Source organism: Peromyscus maniculatus, chromosome 23, assembly GCF_049852395.1.
Source record: "Peromyscus maniculatus bairdii isolate BWxNUB_F1_BW_parent chromosome 23, HU_Pman_BW_mat_3.1, whole genome shotgun sequence".
In the NCBI taxonomy this organism is placed as follows: domain Eukaryota; kingdom Metazoa; phylum Chordata; class Mammalia; order Rodentia; family Cricetidae; genus Peromyscus; species Peromyscus maniculatus.
In genome coordinates, this window is record NC_134874.1 from 13,939,958 (window position 1) to 13,965,605 (window position 25,648).

General features: G+C 48.8%; 1 protein-coding gene across 1 annotated transcript in view; it reads left to right on the forward strand.

Moving 5' to 3' along the window:
• Pptc7 (protein phosphatase targeting COQ7) overlaps positions 1–24,820 on the forward strand; it is a 39,738-nt gene extending 14,918 nt beyond the window's left edge. Inside the window, exons 2-6 of the mRNA XM_042268553.2 lie at positions 10,230–10,409; positions 15,136–15,334; positions 18,435–18,558; positions 20,196–20,325; positions 21,336–24,820. Of these exons, the coding sequence (XP_042124487.2) occupies positions 10,230–10,409; positions 15,136–15,334; positions 18,435–18,558; positions 20,196–20,325; positions 21,336–21,394 (692 nt within the window). The 3' untranslated portion in view covers positions 21,395–24,820. The remainder of the gene's footprint in view (positions 1–10,229; positions 10,410–15,135; positions 15,335–18,434; positions 18,559–20,195; positions 20,326–21,335) is intronic.
• Positions 24,821–25,648: the final 828 nt, after the last annotated feature.

Genomic DNA, 25,648 nt, shown 5'->3' on the forward strand with positions numbered 1-25,648 from the left:
TCTCACTGTGCAGCAGCTTGATGGTTGAATATATATATGTATTAGTAATCTTGCCTTTTTCATTCCCTTTGGGATAATCATTTGCAGACACATTTCCCAGTCCTGAGTCACAGGGAGTATTCCCCAACGCCCCAATAGTTGAAGCTACAGAAATGTTGGTGTAAATATGACCTGTTCCTGTTGACACAGAATCAACTATGTGCTTAGATCTCGTTTCCCTCACACAGTCTTCGTGTTGTGCCCTGTCAGGGTTGCAGGAGAGCAGCGGCTGGGATGAGAGCCTTGATCTCCCCTCAGGTGGCCGTAGCACTTGGAGAAGTGATGCTAAGTGCTGTCTTAAGTGCACTCCGCCCTTGAGCAGCTCCTGCTGTATGGTGCTCAGCTCCTCAGCTAGGGGCTTAGTTCATCGTCCAGGCATTTCCCTTCACTGGCAGTACTCACATCCAAGCCACATGAGTTGTGTTTCACTGGCAGAAAACCAGTCCCTGAGCAGCAGCTTGCTCTGCTGGAGCATGAGGCTCCCATGTCAGTTAGCCGCGCTCCCCAGGGTGATGATAGTACTGTTTGCAGTTTTGTTGTCGCCTGTGTTAAGTGTGTTGGGATGAAGGAGAATGGCCACGTTTCCTTCACTGGTGTTTATATTACAGCTGGGATGCAGTGTTCTCTAGGTGTCATTGCTTAGAATGATTTTAGAAATAATTGCAGGTCGGTCTGGGAGCTGTGTGTGTGTAAAAGGGAATTCAGAAGAGCAGTCAGTCAAGGGGCTGGAGAGACAGCTCTGTGTCTCTTAAGAAGCATATCACTCTTTTTGTTTTTTGTTTTTCCGAGACAGGGTTCCTCTGTGTAGACCAGGCTGGCCTCAAACTCACAATCCCAAGTGCTGGGATTAAAGGTGTGCGCCGTCACCTGGCCAGTGCATCATCACTCTTGCAGAGGCCTACGTTTGGTTCCCAGTACTCATGTGGAGTGGCTCACCACCAACTCTGACTCCAGCTCCAAGGGAGTCTGATAGCCTCTTCTGGACTCCACTGGCACGTGTGCACATGCACACACACACACACACACACACACACACACACACACACACACACATGCACACACGCACACATACATACACACACATCTTTAAAAAGAAAAGCACTCACAACATGCACCTGCCATGGCTGGGAGTGTGAGCACTGTTGGAGACACTTCACTAATGGCAGCTTAGTTCAGGAGCCGTCCCAGAGTCCGCTTGCCTTCTGCAGTTCCACAGTTAGGTAGCTGTGTGCAGCTGGAGAGAGAGGATCGTAAAGTGCCACGGTTTGAGTTCATTTACTAATCCTATCTTCCTTGACTTTTGCTTAGAACAAAACTATTACATGAAATTAGTGATGAAAAGCTGAGTGATTATTTTACAATAAAGAAAAGCTTTGCCTATCAGTGGTGCTGAGGATGGAGCCCAGGGCACAGGCATGCTGAACTTGCACTGTGCAGTTGAACTCCAGCCCAGCCCTCCAGCTCCATTTTTATATGATTGTAACTGTGGCAAAGGTAGAAGCATGCTAATTTTAAAAAGTGAAAAGTATTACTTAGAATTCTGCTTATAAAAGTAATTAATCAGAGCAGAACAAAGAACAATTGGTTAAGGAAAGGCGAGAAAGGACTCCTGAGAGTGTGTGTGTGTGTGTGGGGGGGGCTCCAGGGAAGGAGTGTTCACAGGGGGCACCCTAAATAATGAGAGGTAGGGCAGAACTGGCTTTAGTGCATGCTTCCTTTTTATTTCTCCACTTTAGGAAAGCAGTGTATGGAAAACTTAACACTGTGGGGTTTTTAATTATTTATTTTTATTTCATGTGCATCGGTGTTTTTGCCTGAATGTATGTCCTTATGAGGGTGTTGGATCCCTTGGGACTGGAGTCACAGACAGTTGTGAGCTGCCATGTGGGTGCTGGGAATTTAAACCGGGTCCTCTGGAAGAGCAGCCAGTGCTCCTGACCACTGAACCATTTCCCCAGCCCCACCACTGTGCTTTTTATAACTTTTAAGATCTGGGTCTTTTTTTTTTTTTAAGATTTATTTATTTATTATGTATACAGTATTCTGTCTGCATGTGTGCCTGCATGCCAGAATAGGGCATCAGATCTCACTAGAGATGGTTGTGAGCCACTACCATGTGGTTGCTGGGGATTGAACTCAGGTCCTCTGGAAGAGCATCCAGTGCTCTTAACCTCTGAGTCATCTCTCCGGCCCCAAGATCTAGATCCTGCTCATAGTCTCTGGCCAGAAAGAGGAGGGTTGCTTCACATTCAAGGCCAGCCTCAGGTAGAGAGAGACCCTGTTTCAGACCAAACACAAATCTAATGCCGAATGTAGTTTGTAGTTGATCTTTTCCAACTCAGGACATTGGATGTAACTAGAGGACTTTCTGTGCTCTGTAACCCCCTCTCAGGCTTTTGATCAGCTGTTCTAATATGTAACCATTATCTTAATCTAATAATAGTTATAATTGGATTTGGGGGTCAAAGGAAACACTTGAGCTAGCTGTGTGCTCACAGAACATCACTACTGGAGACATAAGATGATTACAGTGAGTTAAAGGCAGCCTCTGAATTCCATGGCGACTCTTCAGGTGGCATTAAAGGCCATTTAATTTCATTTAATTTCACTATAGCTCAGCCTACCTTCTCAGCCTTTCTCTACTGATAGATACTAGATATAGACTGAATACATAATAGTTTCTTGAACTCAATCAATTATGGTCATCATTTGTTACCTGAAGTTAAGATACAGTCCACAGGTGAGCTCTTTGGCCAAGATTCTCATGCCTAAGATAAAATCGCTTTAAGCGCACACCTCTGCAATCCCTTACTTTGTCCTTCCCTGGGCCTCTCACCCACCACTGTGGCATCAGATCTCATCCAGCTCAGTGCCTGACTTCATGCAGACACTTCCACATGGTTGCTTGCTGACCCTGGGGCTTAGCACACATCCCAGGTGAGATCAGCATCTTGCACTGGCATCTCCACACTCTTCTAGCTGTGCATTAGCTAGTCAACACTCTACTGATACAGGCTGGGTGTGGTGTGGTAGTGCATGTAGGCATTAATCCTAGTACTTGGGAGGCAGAACTAGGAGGATATCTGTGAGTTCGAGACCAGCCTGGCTTACATATTGAGTTCTAGGACAGCCAGGACTACATAGAGAGACCATGTCTCAAACAAACAGACAAAACCCTAGAAACCTGTTGATGCAAGGTTTTCCCATGAAGCAAGCTGTCTTGACCCAGGGCAGAGTGCTCCTTCTCTTGAGTGAGAGGCATTCTTCTTGCTAGGTGCCGAGGAGAGCTGGAGGGCGGAAGCACAAGTCTGTTCAGGATGCATTGTGGGTGTCACTCTGCATGTTCTCACCTCGGTTACTGTAAGACAAAAGAGACGGACTCTTCCTGACTGACACGTGCTACTGTGTCTTGGCAGTGCTCCTGACCATTGCACCATCTCCCCAGCCCCGCCACTGTGCTTTTATAACCTTTAAGATCTGGGTCTTTTTTTTTCTTTTTTTTTTTTAAAAAGATTTATTTATTTATTTCCGTCTCTAAAGGAGACGATGTCCACTAAGATGTTGTCAGAAACCCATAAACAAAGAAGGTGAGAGGCCCAGGACCAGTGTACCCAAGATCCAGTGTCGTGTTCCTCCAGAGTCCTGTAACAGACGCTGACTCGTAGTGCTCTGAAGAAACGACACACTAAGGAAGACGAGAGGCCGCAGAAGATGCTGAACTTTTGGTCAAGAGAATGAAGGAAGCCAAAGAAAAACACCAACAGCAGATTACCAAGAGATGTAGGCTGTCCTTGCGGAGCACTTCTGCTTCGAAGTCCGAGTCCAATCCAGAATAAGTGTTGTGAGTCACAAGTAAATGATCAGACCTTGGGGAAGACAGTGGGGAGAGAGGGCCAGCAAGATGGCTCAGAAGGCAAAGGCACCTACCGCCAAGAACTATGGCCTGAGCTTGATCCCTGGGACACATGGGAAGGAAAACTCAGACCCCCACATATTATCATTTGACTGACACATATACTTTGGTGTGCCCACCCCACCCCCCATGAAAAATGTAATAAAACAGACCAACACGCCGGGCAGTGGTGGTGCACGCCTTTAATCCAGACACTGGGGAAGCAGGACCAAGCGGATCTCTGTGAGTTAGAGGCCAGCTTGGTCTACACAGCGAGGTCCAGGACAGGCACCAAAACTACACAGAGAGACCCTGTCTCGAAAAACCAAAAAAAAAAAAAAAAAAAAAAAAAAAAAACCCAGACCAATGCAATGCAGTTAATTTTATTACATATATTTAACACCTAGACCCGAAAAGTTTCTGTGTGTTGGGTAGGCAAACCCTCAGGCTGCCGTGCGGTGTTCTTGTAATCCAGGACTCTTCCTTTTCTAGTCCCATGGAGGACCGGCTCCCTGTGAGACAGGTCCCTTCCCACGCCTTCTCTGCCTGTGAAAATGAGAGGACCCTCTAGGGACAGCTAGGTGCCACTCAAAGAAGGCCTGTAAACATTCCCCATTCATGCTAGGACCCCAGAGGGGATTCCTAGTGCAGGCACACTAGGCTGCCACACACTGTGACCGCAGCTGCTGCTGTTGGTAAATACTGTGCTGATGTTTTTAGTGGTCTTCAGGAATCCTTCCAGGTCACCGTTTTAGCAGTTGTTCCCTTTTTTTCTTTTCTATTTTTTCCTTTTGGTTTTTTGAGACAAGGTTTCTCTGTGTAACAGCCCTGGCTGTCCTGGGACTTGCTTTGTAGACCAGGCTGGCCTCGAGTCTAACTCACAGAGATCCGCCTGCCTCTGCTTCCCAAGTGTTTGGATTAAATGTGTGCCCCACCATTGCCCGGCGGGTTTTGCCTTTATACATGCGTTTTTGAATAGCAGCTTTCCCTCAGGCTTGGTTCGCCTTCTCTTGTGGTCTGAAGTTTCAGATACACTGTGGTGCAGGGCCCTCTGGTTCTCGCTTGATTCTGGCGCCCCATACCCTTGTAGATTAGGGAGTGGATTGCAGGTGCAAACTAAGGCTTTTTTCTTGTGGTTTTATTGTTGAAGTACTGTTTGAGTTTCTTTTTTCCCCTCAAGAGGTTGAGCCCAAGGCTCCATTTTGCCTGGGATCCTTGTCTGTGAAAGGCAAACGGGTACCTAAAAGGTGGTGCTGCTCCGGGAGAGGCCTGGCAGCTGTGGAGGGCTGTCCGGTCACTCAGCCTGCTGATCTTTACTTTCAGCTAATGTGGTTGTTGGACCAGAGACCAGTTAAGAACAAGTTCTTTCCTTGAGCAGCCAGTGGAGAGTGCATGATTCATCATCAGATGGTGTGCCTGGACTGTAATCTCCAATTTTGTGCTTTAACATAAATTGTTACATTTAAGCCCTGTGCAGCAAGAGTTCCTCAGAAGGGTCCCAGTAAGCCTTCTTCCTTTCTCTGGCCTCTGTCTGGCACACCTGCTTGGAGACCAGGGTGAAACTCGCTACTAGCTCCTGTGAGGAGTGTCTCCTGTGAGGAGTGTCTCCTGTGAGGAGTGTCTCGCGTGGCTCCTGCCTGCACCCCAGCCCACTGCTAGGCTCATGGGTTCCCATGACGGCAAACCTCACCTGGCGGCAGCTCGTGCTGAGCCAGACTCTTGCACGCAGCAGGCACGAGGTGGCTTTTCTTTAGCTTTGTTAGTGTTGCCATCATTTTATTAAATTGATGACGTGGAAATCTTCCAGTATATCAAGGGAGAGGTGAGTGCAGTTCTCATTCCGCTTCAACAACACTCCATTCATGACCAGCCCGACTCCTCTCTCCTCCGTCGCCCGCACCTCCACCCCCAGTTATTGTGAAACAGATGCCGGGCTTCATCCACCCGTCAGCTGGTTTGGAGTTCTCCGAAGTGAAGTTTGCTCGCTCGCTGCTTCTGTCTCCTCCACTGTCTCCCTGTTTCCTTTTTCTTTCTGGACTGTGTGTGTTTCTGTTGATAACCACCGCCACCAGAGAAAGTTTCCTGTGTCCATCACGTTCAGCCAGTCGTGTCCAAGTATGCTCTTGGAAGGGGGCTGTGAAAGTTGAGTGTACAAAAATGCCAATGTTGTATGGGGGGCGGGGTTCATACTCAGAAAGTGTTGGGTTTGGGCCACAGACGTAGCTACATGGTAGAGTACTTGAGCCTTACAATATAAATACATAATTAAATATGAAATAAACAAGCCTACCTGTTTCTTCGTGTCTCTGTCTCTCTCTGGGTGTGTGTAGCCCAGACTGGCCTCCGACTTGCTATCCAAACAAAGTAGTTGGCTATGAACTCTTGGTTTCCCAATCCCCAAGTGCTGGGTTTATGGGTATGTGCTATCATACTCGGCTTTAAAAAAAATATATATATATATATATATATATATATATATATATATATTTATTAGTTCATTTATTTGTGTGTGTCTGTCTGTCTGTCTGCCTTTGGAAATGTGTATGCCACAACATTTAACATGTGAAGGTCAAAGGATAACTTGTGACAATTTTCTCTCTCTGTACATGTAGGACCTAGGGATCAAATTCTGCTCAGCCATTATTAACTCAGCCATCTTGTCTGCCCCTCCCCCCTAAATTTAAAAATAAAATCTTGGGAGCTAGGGAGATGACTCTGTTGATTGTTGATAAAGTAAGCATGAAGACCCGCATTTGATCCCCAGCACCCACATAAAAACCTAACGTAGCCGTGTGCACTATAGTCCAATGCTGCGGGCAGGAGCTAGGAGACTTCCTGGGCCTTCCTGGCCAGCTGCTTCATCCGGGTCAGTGAGCTCAAGGTTCCGTGAGACATACTATCTCAAAAAGTAAGGTGGAGAGCCCGCAAGGAGGCGCAGCGGGTCAAGGAAGATGCTTTCTGTTGGAGTCCCAGGAGCCACATAAGGTGGGTGGAGAAAACCAGCCTCATGAGTCTGTCCCTTGACCTTCACATGGGCACTGAGGCACACATTCCTCACACACACACATTGAAATGAGGAGGAGGAGGAGGGGGAAAGTTGTTGACCTCTGGTCTTCACACACATGTGCACGTACATATGAACACACAATAAGATAAAGCCATGGCCCATGCTTTGGTAAAGATAAAATTCAAGTAATAGCAAATGGTATGATATTTGTTTTTGTGGTTCTGGGGATTGAACCCAGTGTTTCACACATGCGAGACAGGTGCTCTTCCCACCAAACTGTACCCCCCCATCACCCCCTAGACATTCTTTCATTAATTGCTGTTGGTCCCTTATTTCAGAACAACTATTGTTAGTATTCCTTACAGCTCCTTCCAGAATGTGTGTATGTGTGGTGATATATTGTGTACCGTAATAAGATTTGCCTGAAGATCAGAGAACAGAACAAACCTCTAGATTAAACATAGAGGCCAGGCAGTGGGTGACACACACCTTTAATCCTAGCACTCGGGGGCAGAGATCTGTCTAGATCTGTGTGAGTTCAAAGCCACCCAGGACTAAATGAGATTGACTCAGTCTAGGAGAGAAACAGCCCGGCAGTGGTGGCACACACCTTTAATCCCAGCACTTGAGATCTCATGCCTTTGCTTGGGAAGCACACACCTTTAATCCCTAAGAAGGAAGTGATATGGTGGGTGGAGAAAGGTCTATAAGGTGTGAGGAGACAGGAACTAAAGGCTTTTCAGCTGAGGAAGCCCTTTGGCTAGAAGCCCTTTCGGCTGGAGCTCCTCCAGGCTGAGGAGTTGGTGAGGTGAGAGGTGGTGGCTGCGGCTTGTTCCTTTGTCTCTGATCTGTCATCATTTAACCCAATATCTGGGTCTGGGTTTTTATTAAAAAAACCGTTTAGAATTTGTGTTACATATATGTCTGACATTTTCTGTTTCTTTAAAGCCACTAGGCAGAAATTGATTTTAACTTTGCAAAGAGCAAGAAGCGTGTTGTTTTGCAAGGGGTGAGATAGGAGATGGTACAATATTGACGTCCAGGTTCTATTGACGGAACATTAGTTTCACGTCCTGAATGGAGCATTGAGCAGACTCTGCACTCACCAGCAGCCCTGTGGACCTGTGAAAGTCCACACTAGTATCATCCAGTAGAAATACAACATGAGCCACTTATGTGATGTTAAATGTCCTAGGAAAAAGTGAAATCAGTTTGTAGTGCATTCTCCTTAGTGAATTCTACCCAGAATGTTATTTGTTCAAGGCACTAGTTATTGGACCCAGGATTTTCTGAACGTTTAGGCAGGGGCTTTGCCCCTAAGCTATAGCTCAGCCCACTTCTGACTTATTATTTTGAAACAGAATCACTCAATTTCCCAGCCTGGCCTGCACTTGCAGTCTTCCTGAGTAGCTGGGATCATAGGCCTGTACTATCAGGCCTGGCTCCCAAATACTATTGGACTATCTAGGCAGTATAAAATAATGACAACATTCTCTCTTGTTCGTACTAAGTTTTCAGAGTCCACTCACAGCACAGCTCAGTGTGGACCAGCTTGTCTCCAGAGATCCCTGAGTACACATGGACTGGCCAGCCCAGCCCTACAGGGCTGTGGTTCTTTTCTGCAGGAGAGGAAAAGGGTGGAATATGTTTTCCATTTTGTTCTTTCTTTCTTTATTATTATTATTATTATTATTATTATTATTATTATTATTATTATTTGATGTAGCGTCATTTATATGTGTATTTCTTGCTTCTGGGGTTTGGTTTCTGTTGTAGACCACTAGGTTTCCTAGTGACTGTACCGGGAAGGACTGCATAAGAGGTTGATTGGACCACGAGCCTGGGTACCAGGTGTTTCTAGTTACTTGACTGTAACTAGCAAGGAGGAGTTCTTTTGCTCCTCCACCCCTTAGCATTGTTATAAATAGACCTTTGGAATAAAGTCCTGGATCCTGTTTGGATAAGGATCCAGGCCCACTCGAGTCTATCCTGCATTTCTCTCTGTTTCTAAGTCTCTTCTCCCTCGTTCCTCAAGAGTCCCTGGGGTAAATAATGGTGGGGGCTGGTCCCCTCCCCCCCAGGTTTTGTGTGCATGAGCACTTGCTCTGGCTCTGCTTTTGCCTTTTGTACTGAGTGCCAGCTCTGGCCCAGTGTTATCACTAACATTGGTACTTAAAGAAAGAGCCAGAGGCTGGAGAGATGGCTCAGTGGTTAAGAGCACTGGATGCTCTTGCAGAAGACTCGGGTTCGGTTCTCAGCACCCACATGGCAGCTCACAGAAGGTCTTATGACCTCTTCTGCCCCCTACAGGCAGCATGCACATGATGCAGGCAAAACACTTCCCTAGTCAGACAGTGATGGTGCACGTCTTTAATCCAGCACTCAGGAGGCAGAGGCAGGTGGATCTCTGTGAGTTCGAGGCTAACCTGGTCTATAGAGTGAGGTCCAGGACAGGCAGAGCTACACAGAGAAACCTTGTCTCGAAAGACCAAAAATAAATTAAGTGAATGAATGAATGAATGAATGAATCTTTTTAAAAAAATCAACTTATTCTTTCTTACAAAATCAACAATATTAATAACTGATACTTCTGTATAAAGGTAATAATTTGCTGGGCAGTGGTGGTGCACGCCTTTAATCCCAGCATCTGGGAGGCAGGCAGATCTCTGTGAGTTTGAGACCAGCCTGGTCTACAGAGTGAGATCTAGGAAAGGCACCAAAACTACACAGAGAAACTCTGTCTTGAAACTCCCCCCCGCCCCCCCCCCCAAAAAAAGGTAATAATTTTGGTGAGCTTGAAGTCTTAGCCAGTATACTATGCCCTTTGGTAGTTAAGTTTATTCATGAATATTTGATTTCTTGCTGCTGTTTTTGTTTTTGAGACAGGGTCTCTATTTTGTAGCTCTTGCTGTCCTGGAACTCACTCTGTAGACCAGGATGGCCTCATGCTCACAGAGATCCGCCCACCTCTGCTGGCTTGAAAGGCATGCACCACCACGTCATGAATATTTGAAAGACTAAATAGTAAGCAGATGATTTAGGGGTGCTGAACAGAGATGTTTGTACAGGGGTGCTCTTGAGTGAGGCTGCGTGGGCATCGTGGGGGTGAGCTGTGAGGGTGAGGTAGAGTTGCAAGGGTTGCTGGGAAGTTGGTGACAGTGGTTTCTTGGTTGTTTTGGGCAGTACTGGGGACTGAATTGGGGACCTTGTGTGTGCGGGGCAGCAGCTTTGCCACTGAGCTGCGTTCTCAGTCAGTGGCAGTGGTTTTCAGAGCACTTTTTTCTGTTTCAGGAGTTGCAGATGGCGTTGGAGGATGGAGAGACTATGGAGTGGACCCGTCTCAGTTCTCAGGGACTTTAATGCGAACGTGTGAGCGATTAGTAAAAGAAGGACGCTTCGTTCCCAGCAACCCTGTCGGGATTCTCACCACGAGCTACTGTGAATTGTTGCAAAACAAAGTCCCTTTGCTGGGTGAGTAGACGACTGGGCCTCCTCACACCACTCACTAATGGCTAACAAGATCTCACCAGTAACCCAGGCTGGCCTCGAACTCAGAGAGCTTTGTTGCCGATGGTGCCTGGCATTCTCAATTGCCAGACCCTTTCTGGTTACCAGGAGCCTCCCTTGCTCACACCTGCATTTGAAGTGGGCAGTGACATAAGATGTCCCCTGCCTTGGGTTTGAACCCTTTTCACAGAGGCTCCTTCTCACTGCCCCCTTCAGTCTTCTGTAAGCAGCTTCATCTTCCTCCTACTGGAAGCTCTCCTGGGGTTCTGCGTGGTGCTGCTTTTCTCAGCAAGCACCTTTTCCTCTTCAAGTTTGTATTTTATTAGTGGTACTATGGGTGCGTGCCCAGATGTGGAGGTCAGAGAGCAACTCAAGGGAGTCCATCTTTTCCTTCTTCTGTGTGGATCACTCAGGTGGCCAGCAGACACTTTACCTGCCCAGCCATCTCAGCAGTCCCCTGCGCTCCTCTTATTACTACATTTTATTTATTTCTTTGTGTGGGGGGTCTCGTGAGCCACAGCACATATGTGGAGGTCAGAAGACAGCCTCCTGGAGTGGGTTCTCTCTCTCCAGCACTCAGGTCCTGGAGCTGAGGTGCAGGCTGACAGGGCCTCTGCTGCTCCTCCTGCTGTGCTCAGAGGCTGTGCTTGGGTCAGTGGGACAGTCTAGATCCTGTCCCAGGAGCTGTGTCGGAGCTGTAGGACTGGGGATAAGTCACTGTGAGTGGAACGCAGTCTCCGGGGCAGTCTCCAGGGTGTTCCAGGGAGTGGGCACCATCTCTCCAGCCCTGTTGTTTACTTGGACATAGGGTAGCCAGTTACAGTGCAGAATATCCTGCTTTTTTGTTGCCAAAGGTTTGAATTGGGGAGTGGGGAGCTGATTTTTTTCTGCACATTTTCTTTCCTTCCTTTTCACTCCACGTAACTTGGAGATAGTAATAAATAAATTTAAGGACATATTTGAAGTTTGCTTATAACGTTGGGATTACTGTTTCTTCTAAAATCCTTTGTTGCCATGTTTGGTGTGCATACACCTCCCTGACCTGACCCACACACCTCCTGGGCATTTGCAGCTGAACTGGAGCAGGTCTGGCCGACTGACTGCTGAATTGACTAAACCTTGTTAAGTGGAATCGTAAACGAGATGGTTACACTCTGCTTTGATTTTTAAGTTATTTTATTACTCTTATGTGTGTGTCTCTGTGAGTGTGTCATGTGTAGGTGCTTGTGGAGGCCAGGAGTTACACAGGTGTTGTGAGCCACTCACTCTCTGTCTGTTCTGGGGATGGAGCTCAGGTCCTCTGGAAGATCTGGGTGCTCTTAACCACTGAGCCATCTCCCCAGACTGCCTTTGCTTTCTGATTCAGCAATTCTTAAAAAGCCTACAAAGCAAATCTGCTCTAAAGGGCAAGCCTTTATTGTTGATGTAAGGGTCCTCAGAAACCCTTACATACAGTAGTAAGTTCTTAAGTATCTGAATGGTTGCTGCCCACGGTGGCTCACGCCTTTAATCCCAGCACTTGGGTGGTAGAGGTAGGTGCATCTCTGAGTTTGAGACCAGCCTGATCTACAGTGCAAATTTCAGGCCAGCCAGGGCTGTACAGCGAGACCTGGCCTTAACTAGAGGGGTGGGGGAGTCTTGCAGTTGGTGCTCTACACCGTTTGAGCACAGGTCTAGCGTGCACAAAGCTGTTCAGTGCCCAGCACCACAAAAGAAATGAAGCTGAGGCTCAGACCTAGTAAGGTTGTACTTTATTTGGCTGAGAGGTTTGACCTGCGAGAGTTGCCCGGGCACCTGCTGGTGTGGGTCAGTCATCCGAACACCGACCCTCGTCTTCAGCCCCTCCTCTCCCACGAGGGTGGGGTCTGAGCCCTGTGCCCACGGCAGTCACTCGGGAGGAGTGTAAACTGCAGGCTGCACATGCCTTCGTTCATTGTTCCTGCTCTGGCCGTGGGAGCCCATCATCACTCCCAAGGACCATTCTCATTCCACGGGGGCATGAAATGGTGGCCTGGGATGGTGACAGTGAGTCACCGGGTGTTTACCGAGGAGCAGCTCCACGGCTGTGTCGTCCCTCATTCCATTTGATTCCATTAAGATTTAATGCCATCAGCTTCCAGAAGCTCTCTTGTGTAGCCATTGTGTCCTGAGGAGTGTTGAAGGCGTTTAGGAGGAAAGCTGGCTGTGCAGCAGGTCGTGAGAGGCCCTGGCGGCGCTCTGGCTGGCGGCAGCACCCGCATTGCCTTCTCGTAGGCACTGAAGGACTGTCAAGGTCACTATTAGTCAGTCTGCTTCCGGTAACAAGGAGGCTGAATTGCCGACCATCAGTGATGCAATGTGCTGTATTAATCCTTTACATTCAGCTGCACATTTTCATTGAGACAGTGTAGCAAATATCCGGAATCCCTCTGAGAAAACGGAATACTAGTCACATCTGCACTTCTTTTCCTTCCTCGTGTCTGTGCTCAGAATGGTGGCGCACAGTTTGTGTGTGCTGTGCCTTGCACCTGGTGAGGCAGGCACACAGGAACTCCCTCTCCACAGCTGGCTGAGTGGCTTGCCTGTGGTGAACAGCTGGAAAGCAGCGCTGTGGGACTCACCGAGTTTCTCCACAGTCCATTTGATTGCTTTAGCTTTTTTTTCTTCCTAATAAGAGAGGGTCTTATGCAGTCCAAGCTGGCCTCAGACTCAGTGTGTGGTTGAACCTCGTGCCTTTACCTCCCAAATAAGTGCTGGGATCACAGTTGTGGGCCCCACATCTAGTTTACATGATGCTGGTGACTGAACCCAGGACTTGGTGCATGATTGGAGAGCTACATCTCAAGCCAATACTGTTTTTTTTTGTTTGTTTGTTTTAATTTAACTTATTTACTTATCTTGTGTATATGTGTGTGCCTGAGTGTATATGTGTGTCCACAGAGGCCAGAAGAGAGCATTGCATGGGTCTCTTGGAACTGGAGTTCCAGACAGTCATAAGCCACCAGGTGGGTGCTGGGAATCAAACCTGGGTCCTCTGGAAGAGCAGCCAGTGCTCTTAGCCAGTGAGCCGTCTCTCCAGTCCCCCAATGCTAACTTTTCATCTGCTTGTTTCACTTACCTTCCCTTTCCAAGGGTATTCCTTAACACTTTCCTAATGGCTGTTATTGCATAACCCTACTTGAAGGGTGTGCCGTGACTGAACTGGTTTCTCCTGTGAGTCTCTCTGAGGGTGTACCCTTAGTCCTGTGTCTGTGAACAGGGAGCTGAGCAGGGCTAGAACGCACAGCCTGGGAGTGGCAGGGCTGGGGTCAGATGCAGATGGACTGACCACTGTTCCCACTGCTGAGTGTCGAGTGGCAGTCCTTAGCTATTTCTGTGCGGATGCTGAGTGCGGGACTGTGCTCACGCTTGCGAGTCTCGGGTCTCTAAGCTGCCTGCCTGCCTGCCTGCCTGCCCTAGTGGCACAGGGAGACGTGTGGCTCACTCCTAGTCCTCTGGCTCTTGGGCAGTGTTTTTATCTTTCAGTCTGATTTACATTTCTTACTGTTTTCTTACTCGACTCCTTTCAGATAGACCTGCTGGATAAAGAGTGTGTACATTTTTCAGAGCTCTGTGACTCTTAGATTCATTTTACCCAGTGCCTCCCCAGAGGAAGGGTGAGTGGGTTCTCTGTACTCTGCCCAGTCCTGCATTACCTTTTTACGGTTCTTGGTGATAATCTCAGAACCAGCTGTCTGTATTGTTGCACAGACACGGGCGTGTTCCATTTGTTCCCTGGTGAGCTGCATCTTCTGGTGGAGGCAGGTGCAGTCTTTGCTGCAGTCAGCCAGGCCGGAGACTGTACGCCTGGGTCCTTCTCTGAGAAGTAAGCAGGTGATCTGCAAGCCGCTGGTGTCCACACAGTGAGTCGTCAGGCTCCAGAAAGTGCTTCACGGCTTCCGCAGATGGCAGTCTGCTTTAGAAGGCTGGTTACGAGCCAGGCGGTGGTGGCGCACGCCTTTAGTCCCAGCACTCAGGAGGCAGAGGCAGGCGGATCTCTGTGAGTTCGAGGCCAGCCTGGTCTCCAAAGCAAGTTCCAGGAAAGGCACAAAGCTACACAGAGAACTCTGTCTCGAAAAACAAAAAAAAAAAAAAAAGAGCCGGGCGGTGGTGGCGCACGCCTTTAATCCCAGCACTCGGGAGGCAGAGCCAGGCAGATCTCTGTGAGTTCGAGGCCAGCCTGGGCTACCAAGTGAGTCCCAGGAAAGGCGCAAAGCTACACAGAGAAACCCTGTCTCGAAAAACCAAAAAAAAAAAAAAAAAAAAAAAAAGAAAGAAAAAAAGGCGGCTGGTTACGTCGCTGTTTTAAATGTTAGTGAGTTTAGTGAAGTCTTGCTGCCGTGACTAGAGAATAGCGTCAGGTGAGGTACCCTTGTTCCAGTGATTTAAGTATTAAAACACGGTGACCTGCTTTGGGGCCTTTGGAAGTTCCGTACCCTGGCACTCTACCACTGTAGGAGGAAGAGTGTGCGCCTTGGTGGCCCGCCTGCTGTGCTCCGCACCCCTTGTCCTCCGCACATCAGCCCTGCTTAGGTTACGGCTGAGGTTCTTGGGTGTGGGGCAGAGGAGGGTGGTCCTGTATAAACAAGATTCAGACCACAGCTGCCCCCTGGAGCTGAGTGACGCGTGGCAGCAGCCCAGGGAGAGTGACCAGGTGCCCTTCTGTTGGTAGGTAGCAGCACAGCCTGCATCGTGGTGCTGGACCGAAGCAGCCACCGCTTACACACAGCAAACCTGGGCGACTCGGGCTTCTTGGTGGTCCGGGGCGGCGAAGTTGTGCACCGGTCTGATGAGCAGCAGCATTACTTCAACACTCCATTCCAGCTCTCCATCGCTCCCCCGGAGGCCGAGGGGGTCGTCCTGAGTGACAGGTAAGCTTGCAGCCCTTCCCTGGAGCAGGATGTAGCTTGACACAGTTCTCCTGTTCTCCGGAGGTACCACAGCTGAGCCGGGTTGCTGTAAACATACCGTCACACGAGAGGTTGTGCAGGCTGTGGTGACTGACTGGGAGCCGAGGGGAGCACAGGCAGATGTCTGTCCTGTCTGTCAGATAACTTCCCACTCAGAGGTGCTCTCCATACACACACCAACAAAAGTGAAGTGTCCAGACCTGCTTCCGTCCCTAAGGGGGTCACTCAGGTGTTCTCTTTCTTGCTGATTGCGAATGTCTCTTAGTTTATTTGTAAACTTCCAGGAGGAACCTTTCCAAACAACTGGAACACTTTACATTTAAGTTGTAGTTGCTCTTTTTGTAGACTAGAGTAAGTCTAAGGCTCGAACCACACCTTGCTTGGCCATCTTAGGGACTGCGAGTGCTTACTGGCAATCCCCCGTGAGTTCTTCTGTGAGGAAACTCCTAGCGAATGCTCTCTGTGCTTATTCCTTTCTTTTCTGCCTATTACCTCACAGGGAGCCAGATCTTAAGGTCAAACTGACATAAAATGGGTATTTCTGCCATCTTTGGCTTTAGAGTGAGGATATGCTATAATTAAGTATTTGGTATTGTCTGTTTAAATAATCTGCTTGCTAGGTAGGCTTGCACCTGTAATCCTGGCACTCAGGAGGCTAAGGCAGGAGGATTACCAGTTTGAGGCCAGCCTGGGCTATATATAGCAAGACCCGGCCTTAAAAAAATGAGTGTTGATGCCGACTCCTAGAGAAAGGGAAGTGCTTTGAGCTTTCAGGTCAGGCTGATTGCCTTAGTGGGAAGAGCGTCTGATTAGACATTTTACTGTATTTTTAAAATATTTATTTATTTTGTATGTTTGGAGGTGGTGTGTGTGTCATGGCACAGGTGTGCAGGTCAGTTCTCACCTTCCAGCATGTGGGTTCCCAGGATTAACCTTGGGTGTCAGGTTTGGCAGCAGGTGTCACCCCTGAGCCCTCGCTGAACCAGCTCGCTTGTGTTATTGAGCGGGCTGTAACACACAGTAGCCAGAACCATTTGGAGTGAAGGCCTCAGTAGATACCAAGCTCCCCTGACAGCTTCTCCTGATTGGCTGCTGCCTGTTCTGACCTCTGAGTAGCAGATCCACCAGCAAGGTTGGGGACAGGCAGGCTAGTAGCACACTCTGCTGGCCTGATGTGAGGTGGAGGTGGCTGCCCGTGGAGCCCAGCTCGCCGGCATGTGACTGTGGCTCGGGTTTCAGTCAGTCGGGTTTCCAGCGGCACAGTGTGTTCAGTCGGAACGGGCAGAGCTGCTGCTGGCGGAACACCAAGCTCGTGGGGGGGAGTGTGAGCAGAGTACTGACTGTCCAATGGGAGGGAGGCTCTCACAGGCAGAATGGCAAAGGCCACTCGTGGGGAAAGAAAAACCTCAGCATAAAACAGAGCTCCCGTGCCAACCTGGTCATTAATCTGTACTTCTAGAACCCGACAAGCTTGCAGAGACAGCCGGCCAGAGTCTTGCATGTTTGTCTTGATTTTTGCAGAAGGCACTAACCCAGTTTCCACCAGTGTGATGGTGGCTTTCTCTTCCCGCTGCATGTCCTTAGTTGCCACTCTTAGCTATAAATGTGTGCTGCCTCCTTCCCTCGGCCATGTGAAGCTGAGCCAGGACGTTGCTCAGGGCACTGTGAGCTCTGACTTAGGCAGTGGAGGGCTGACTGTGTGTTTCTGTCTCACACACTTACACAGTGTGGGTTGCTACCAGCCTGGGTGCTTTGGCTCCGGCCCCTTCTCAGTTAGTGTCTAAGGCCTTCTTCTGACCACAGGGTCAGGCAGAGGGTTAGACTCCTGCTTCCCTTTCAGCCTGGGAAGCAGTGAAGGTGGCCTCAGGAGTGACCGAGAGCCACGTCACGGGACTGGAACTCCGGCCTGCGTCCTCCGTTGTTAGATCTGTTTTCCTTCAGGTTTGTCAGAGAGAACATCTCCCGTCTCTTTCTCTAGAAGTTATACTCAGTGTTACACACCTGTCATCCCAGCACCCAGGAGAATGAGGCAGGAGAATTAGGAGTTCAAGGCCAGCCTGGGCTGCATGTTGAGGCCTTCTGTCCAAAACAAACCAAACAAAAAAAGTTGTTCAGAAAACAAGGAGTCTCCCTCTGCCCTTGCTCCAGCTGCACATTCTTTGGGATGCTCCAGGGCTAGATTCTTTCCAGATAGGTGCTCTGAGTTTAGACGGCTCTGTGCATGTCTCCCCCTTCTCACAGAAGGAGTTGTGTGTGTCCCCTTCTCACAGAAGGAGTTGTGTGTGTCTCCTTCTCACAGAAGGAGTTGTATCTAGCATGGATTCCTGCCTTTTCTGTTAAACAAGATATTAAAGGTTCCCTCCCAGTTGGGAGAGCTATGTGTTTTTGCAGTGAGTCATTTAACATGTTTCCTGAAGCTCTACATGCCAGGCACACTCGAACAGGGTGGGGGGATACACAGTGCTTGATTGTGCCAAAGCCTCTCTAGGTGTCCCCAAGTAGTTATTGCTATGGGGCTCCTGTCCTCCTTGGGTGCCCAGCCTCCTGAGAGCCCGAAGGGTGCGCCGGTGTGGATGGAGAGAGCCTGGGATCCGAGGCTGCAGGCTGGAAAGGAGAAGTCGTTTCCACAGGGCCTAGAGGAAGTTAGATCTGCCTCCCTCTTGAGCCTCATGACGTGGCTGATCTGACTGCCCAGACTTGGCTCTGCTTGATGGCTTCCTCTAATAAGCCTCTGAGACACTGAGATGGTACTTTGAGCTAACCTTTCTCAGTGTGACTTATGTTGTGGGATGGGGCTCATGCCGTGGCAGGAGTGTGGAGGTCACAGGACACCTTGGGAGTCAGTCCTCTGCTCTGACATGGAGGTCCTTGGGATGGGGAACTCTCGTCAGCAGGCTCGATGGTGGTTGCCCTTGCCTGCCGAGCCACCTCACTGGCCCACTTGCTTTAGTCGATGCCATTTTAGAAGCCTCGTGACGTTGTGAAATTCTGGTGGTGGGACCGCTGACCCACATCTGCGGGCTCACTTCACCTGGCTGTCCTTCTTCTGTCCTTGTCACAGCCCCGACGCTGCTGACAGCACGTCTTTCGACGTCCAGTTAGGAGATATCATCCTCACAGCGACAGATGGGCTCTTTGACAACATGCCTGATTATATGATCCTTCAGGAGCTGAAGAAACTGAAGGTGAGGGCGGGGAGCCTGGGGAGCCGGGGGGCCGGGGGGCCCGGAGCTGTGTTCTCTCACTGCCGGGTTGTAGTGAGTTCCTTGCCTTGTTCCTTGGTTTGAAAAGTCCTTCAGGAAAACAATGGCTGTAATATTACAGGCCTTTATTACAGGGAACATTCACAAGAGGACTGGGAGGAAGCCCTTGCCTGAACCCCTCCCTCCCTCCTGGGGCTCAGGGTAGGAGGGGTTCTCACTACTGCTCCTCTTGGTGTTCACACACTCGCTTGTCCTTCTCCTTTGATTCTCCCCACACACCAGCAGCTGCTGAGGCTGGAAGGCTGGGAAGCAGTTAGACCAGAAGGCAGTCCAGGCGGCAGGGGTCTGGCAGGGGTCTGACCGACCGGGCTGCAGCTGAGGGAAGTTTGGTACCTGAGCCAGGCTCCCAGAGTCTCTTAGGCCAGTGCAAGTACTGGCTGGCAGAACCTAGCCCTTCTAACCATTCTGGCTCGGGCTGTATCTTCTACGGTCCAGGCATAGTGCCTTTGTCTGTAAAATGGGAAGGAGGAAAGGTCTTGTCCTTCACTCTGGCAGGGAAGACTAACCAAAACCACAAGAAGGGAGTCCTAAGGCCAGGCCTGGCCTGTGGTGCTCGGTGCCTGCTTCGTGCTCCCATGTAGTTCCTGCACCCTGTGCTACAGCGCTGAGCAGAAGTCTGCAGGCTCCCCTCCCTCCCTCCCCTGGGCTTACAGTGAGGTGAGTGGCTGGGAAAGAGAGGAAGGTGTGATCTGGGCTGCTGGTACAGAAAGGAAAAGTAAAGGGATTCTGCCTTAGGCTGGCAGGGGAGCCTCTGGAAGGAGGTGGTAGGAAGCACGGACCTGTTGGGTCTCCATGAATTCCTTTATACAGTCATTGTTTTTATCTTAAGTGTAGGAATGTTTGCCTGGTGCCTGGGGAGGCAAGGAGATAGTGCTGGGTCCCCTAGAGCTGATGTGAGTGGTCACGTGGGTGCCAGGAACTAAACCTGGGTCCTCTGCAAGAGCAGCCAGTGCTATTGACCTCTGGAGCCCCGTCGCCAGCAGCCCTGGCCCCTGGTGGTTTGTGTTGGGACTGAAGGACTTAGAGCCTTGGAAGGCAGGCCTGAGGGGTCCGGGCCCTCCCACGTCCATTTTGTAGATGAGGAATGGAAGCAGCTAGGACAGCCTGGCCAAAGAACACACAGCAAAGCAAGACTTCCGTGGCCATAGGAAGCCTGAAAGGCATCCTCAGCAGAGCCAGTACCAAGGTGCTTCTTACTTGAGGCAAATATGGCTGATTCGGTGTATTCCTGAGCACGGGGACTTCTGAGGCATCATGAAAATGTGGCCAGAACAAACCTTTTTAGACCATCCTACTTGAGCAAGAATACCTTAAAATTTTCAAGTGGAAAACCAAAAGTGAAACTCTAAATTGAAGATCTGGAACCATGTCAACAAAAGGCATTCTCATGGAGCAGGGCCACGGTTTGTCCCTGGCTGTCTCCGTGTCTTCTCTAACTAGAGGAAAGCCCAAGCATCAGGGGAAGTGTTCTGCCTCACCGTGCTGTCTGCACCAAGTGTCCTCAGGTACAGAACTCACACGAGGCTCGGTGGTAAAAATAACTCCGTCCTTCATTTTAGAATTCAAATTACGAGAGTATACAACGGACCGCAAGGAGCATTGCTGAGCAAGCGCACGAGCTGGCCTATGACCCAAATTATATGTCACCTTTTGCACAGTTTGCGTGTGACAACGGGTTGAATGTGAGAGGTAAGCATTCTCTGGAAGGTTCTAAGCTCTGGGTGAGAATGTGTAAGTGACCTTCCTGTCCTGGCAAGGTCAGGGGGTGGCAGCCAGTGTGTTGCTCGCTTCTCCTTGGAAGTGCCCTTCAGAACTGCCCTTGACTAGACGAGAGACAGGTGGAACTTGAAGTCCTTTGTTCCACACTGCCCCTCGAGTGGCTGATCCAAACTGCCACGGCAACCTGCACAGGGAGCTGTGTGCCATGGCCCTCGATTGTAATGTCTTTCTATCCTCTTGATGACGTACCCAGGAATTAGGCCGGCCCCCGCTGGTTGACGGTGGCGTCAGAACTGTGGGGCTGCCCAGCCTTTGCTAGTGATACTATGATATGCAGAGCCCATCTGAGCTCAGGAGACGTTCAAGTAGAGAAGAGCGCATGCCACAGCTGCTTGGCACGTTAGAATACAGGCAGTTCCTAGTTTCCAAACACTGGGCACGTCTGTCCAGATGAGGACAGTGCTCCTGTGAGTGCTGGCTGGGGCTGTCTGCAGACCATCGCCCTGCGGCTGATGCCATGCTGTGAGCCAACGCTGTGAGCCGACTGCACAGCCGTCACGTGGGAGAGCAGCCGGTGGCTTTGGGCAGCGGTTTTAAGCTTCAGTTAAATCACTTCTCTGTTTTAGTTTCTTTGAAGCAAGGTCTTAGATAGCTCAAATAAGTGGTGATCCTCCTGCCTCAGCCTACCAAGTACTGAGGTTATAGGTATGCAGCACCATGCCCTGGCTTCTTGGTGGTGTTTAACTGTTACCTTATTCATTTTTATTTTAGCTTTGGGGGATGGAATCACATGATACAGGCTGGGCTTGAGCTCCCAATCTTCCCAAACTTGGAGCTTGCCGCTTTAACTGTGCTCCACTCTGGTGCCCAGGCAAACCGGATCCACCGGAACATGAGCCCTTGTCTCTGCAGTGCTTACCTGGGCCACATCTTGGACAGGCTCTCCTTCACGCACACTCATGAGTTCATTTGTGTCGTAGGTGGCAAGCCAGATGACATCACCGTCCTCCTCTCGATAGTGGCTGAGTACACGGACTGATTGGCCACGCTGGCGACTCCTGCCTCCCCTTGTTGTCCACTTCCCCTGCCATGTGTGCTGATCCTGCTGGCAGGACCACGTTTCTTTGCCACTGATCTCAGTGGCCAATGACGGACGCCTGGCCCATGTTTGAGACCCATTGCGATCCTTGTTGAGAACCACTACTGTCGTCCACTAGCCCGGACCTGCTGGTGACCGCCAAGAGAAGCGAGGTGACCGCTTCCCTCTCCTGGAGGTTTTCAAAGCCTTTTACTTTTCAAAAGCAGTTGAAGTTTTGAGACTAAGTAATGTTGGTAAAGTGAATTTAAAATTTCAGTGTGTTAAAGGGATGTTAACATTCAACAAATAGAAAATAGTGACACATTTACCGGAAAACACACGGACCCTCCCAGGAGAAGCCCCGTGTCGGTCCCACAGGCACAGTCTCTGCTAGGCCTGGTGTGGCTTCGCGTTTCTGTATAAACTCCTGTTTTCCAGGAGCCCACAGTCCTGCTCCAAAACTGTGTGCCGGGTTATGACATCCCAACCCTAGCAACTTAACGGTTTTAGTTACAAATTGGAAGAAAATTTTCGTTCTCTGGATGCAAATATTTTGTGCTTTTTAAAAAGATGCTTACTGTGCTCCTGTGATTGAAGCTGTGGCAGTTTATGATTTGTCCAGGTCACAGGCTGGAGGCCCAGCCCACAGGAGGGATAGAGGAAGGAGACTCCTTACCAAAATCTACTAACAGAAATGCAACGCAAAATTGCAAAACTCCTCAAAGCCTGAGAATCAAATGCTGCAGCTGAAGTCGGCGGCGGCTCTGCCTGTGAGGATGCTCCCGGCCTTCCTGGGCAAGAGTGTGCAGCTGCAGCTTGGAATGGGGTGGGCTGTGGACAGCCTCGCCCCTTCCCTCAGGAGCCTCACACCGTAGAGCATGTCCCAACTGTGCTGTGTCCTCAAGGTGACAGCGTGGTGGCTGCAGCACACAGAGGCCACAGGAAAGCTAGTGATGACCTGACATTCGCGGTGACCCCAGCTGAGTGTGGGGTTCTGAGTCCAGCTTAATGTTTACAGTTCCAATAGCCATTTGCAGTAGGTAACGTTCCTTCTCAGATCCCCATTACTTGTGAGTGCACACTTCCTTTGCAGGTTTATGTACAGTTGACTGCTGTAAAGATACATATTTTTGGGTCCGTTCTTTCCCTTCTTTAACTTGGTGGTAGAAAACCGTATCTACTTAGAAGCCCTTAGTTAGAGCCGTGTTTCCCGTGCGAGTCAGGTGATGTTGGTGTGAGATCGCGTGAGCAGCCACACAGCCCTCCCTCTGCAGGAGACACCGGCTCCCTGGTTACTGCATTGACCTTGTGTTTGAGGTTACCTCAACTTGTTTGTAAGAGATTTTGTCTGTGAGTTTGTATGTTTGAGTAGCTGTCTCTTGTTTTATTTAAATTGTTTACCATGTACCATGTACATGTCACTGCTGTATCTCAGTGCACCATGCTTGTAACAGGCGTTTATTTCGTTGATAAGAATGAGGTACTCATTTGTAAGCTGTTCAGTAATTTATCTACTATTCCTAAATTGGCATAATGTTAGATTCCTATTTTGAATCACCTTTAATTACATGTCAGAATGCCTTAACTACCCTAACCTGACAACACTGAGTTCTTTGGTGAGGAGGTACAGGGGCCGGGTATGGAAGGAGACTGGGATAAGGAGATGCCATGCTCTGTTGACCACGGAGCATGAGGGGCACGTGGTGGGTATTTATTTTGCACAAACTCTTTGCAGTGTCTGTGTTTGAAACAGTAAGGTTGCATCCAGATGGGGTGTGTGACCCTAGGACCGACTACTTCAACTCTCCCGTGTGCTCTGTAATTAGTTTCTGGTCAGAAGTAGTGTAGCCTTACAATCTGGATATATTTTGCATTAATTTTCCAATGCCAACATTTAATTCCTGCTAAGAGCAGAGCTGGTCAAGTCACTGGCTTTTTTTCTGCTCTTGTTTAGCCCATCAAGCAATCTTTATAAAGGTAAATTGGTGTATTTTGTACAACTTAGTCAATTCACTTTTCTGAGCAGTGATTGTTAGAAATGGACAGTGGACTGTTCTAGTACACTGAAACCCATGGGACAGGCATTGAGATGCAGAGTGAAGATTACTTTGGGCCTGGCGCGTGGACTAGTGACATTGCATATTCCATTTGCTTCTCCCCTGTCCTTTTTGTTATACACTTAACCTTATGATTGTCGGAGGTCAGGTGGAGTGTGCCGCCTCGCACTCGCCATGGCCAGGGGCTGTCACACACCCCTCGCTAGGTCCCATTTGGAACCTGGTGTGCCCGTGCATTGTATTTTAAATCAAGCAATGTAAGCACTCGTATTTGTCTCACGGAGTGAACTTTTATAACAAAAGAGAAATTTGGATTTTAATTTACAAATGGCAAATTATTTATCCCTCTCTGGATGCACCAAAGACCAGTAAAGTTTATAGCTTTTCCATCTATATTTATAAAGCAATACTGTATTATAAAAAAAAATCACTATTTTTATCACATGCTTGAAATTTTTATTTTGTTCTGTTTTAAAAATGTGCACTCTAAACATATCAGAACCTTATTTCTTCCTATGAACTGAAGCTGCCTGCGCACAAAAAAGTAAGTAAGATTACCAAATGGAGATGAAGTAGCTAGAGTCCCTAGGCTCTTAGAAATGAAAAGCATCGAGGAGAAAAACAAGGTCTGTCCCGAGGCACTGTGCGTGCTTGACTTGGTTGATAGGTTCCTAACTCAAAGAATCCATTCCAGGTGTGCGTGTCTGGAGTAGAGACTGAGTATGAGCTTTCTGAGGCAGGAGAGTGCCCTTTTCTGCCGCTGCCCTCGTTCTGGATAGAGTAGGCAGTGAGAGCTCACGGGGCTGCCATCCTGGCGAGTGTTGAGGTGGCCGGCAGGATTGGATAGGGCTGTATGTGTTTGTACTTTCGGGTAGGTTCATGGCTCCTTGTCACTGTACGACAGCTATCTTTGGCAAAGTTGGAACACTCAGTTTCTCTGGAGACTGTCACAGTTTTGCATTTAAGAAAAATTTTTCGATACCAAGAAAAAAAAACTGCATAAAAAGCAAAATATGAACCAGAAGACATTTGGATTCTATTTCTTTCCAAAAAGTCAATTTATCACAAAATTGAACTTCTCAACCACAGCAGTGTCCATGTCAAGATGTCACTGTTAGCAGGTAGTTTGTGGTAAAGACAACTAAGTGACGAAGCGAATCTGAATGTGTGTATGCTGATGAGCTGTGTTTTCTGTTGAGACTATCATCGTTTGTCCTACCAGAGGCAATGACCTGAATCGATGTTTGAAATATAACTTATGCAGGAATAGTTCTGTAAATACATTTCAATAAACTGTAAAGATATTTAATAAATATAGTATTTATACTAATGGCCACTCCTTTGGTTTGAATGGTCAGGAGCTAAGACATCAGCTCTCGGCATTGTGGTCCTCCCTGTCACATCCTCAACCCCAAGCCTCTTGGTCCACCCAACAGGGAGCCAGCACTTCAGAGCTGTGTCTTCTGTGCTTTGCCATTTGAACCGGTGTGGCTGTTAATCAGCAGCTGTTTGTCTTCCTTGGAAATTCACCAAAATGGACTGGCAATCGAGTGTAAAATAGAGGGTTTTGTTTTTGTTTTTGTTTTTGCTTTTTTCCAGCTGGGGCATTGTGCCTTGCAAACAGTACTGAGTGAAGCTACCAAAATCTGCTGCTGTGAGGGCCAGGGCTTGGCGGCAGAGCACTGACCTAGTGTGTGCCAAGCCCTGGATTCCACCCCAGAACCATGAGAAAGAGAGAGCGCGCGTACGCATGCATACACACACACACACACACACACACACACACACCTTGCTTGTGCTCTGCTGTAATTTCAAAACCCTATGTACTTGTAACAGTGTCACTGTTATAGAATAGGGCTGGACTCAGGCTACTGCTGACCAAAGGTGCTTTGGAGTGAGCCCAGGCCTTGTCCTCAGCAGGGAGACCTACCGAGTTGCTCTGCAGCCCCCTGCATCAGTTAGGAATGTCAGAAATCCAGTCAGTCATCATTGTAAACATGAGATTCGCAAGTCCGGAGCCTACAACAGAGAGGACAGCGTCGAGATAGGTGGGCATTGCCAGCTTCCACAAAAAGCTCAGTGAAAGCCCATTTTCATTCACAGAGGAACATCTTGGGATAAAGTTGGGTTTTTATTAGGTTGCTGTGGGCAGCTGTGA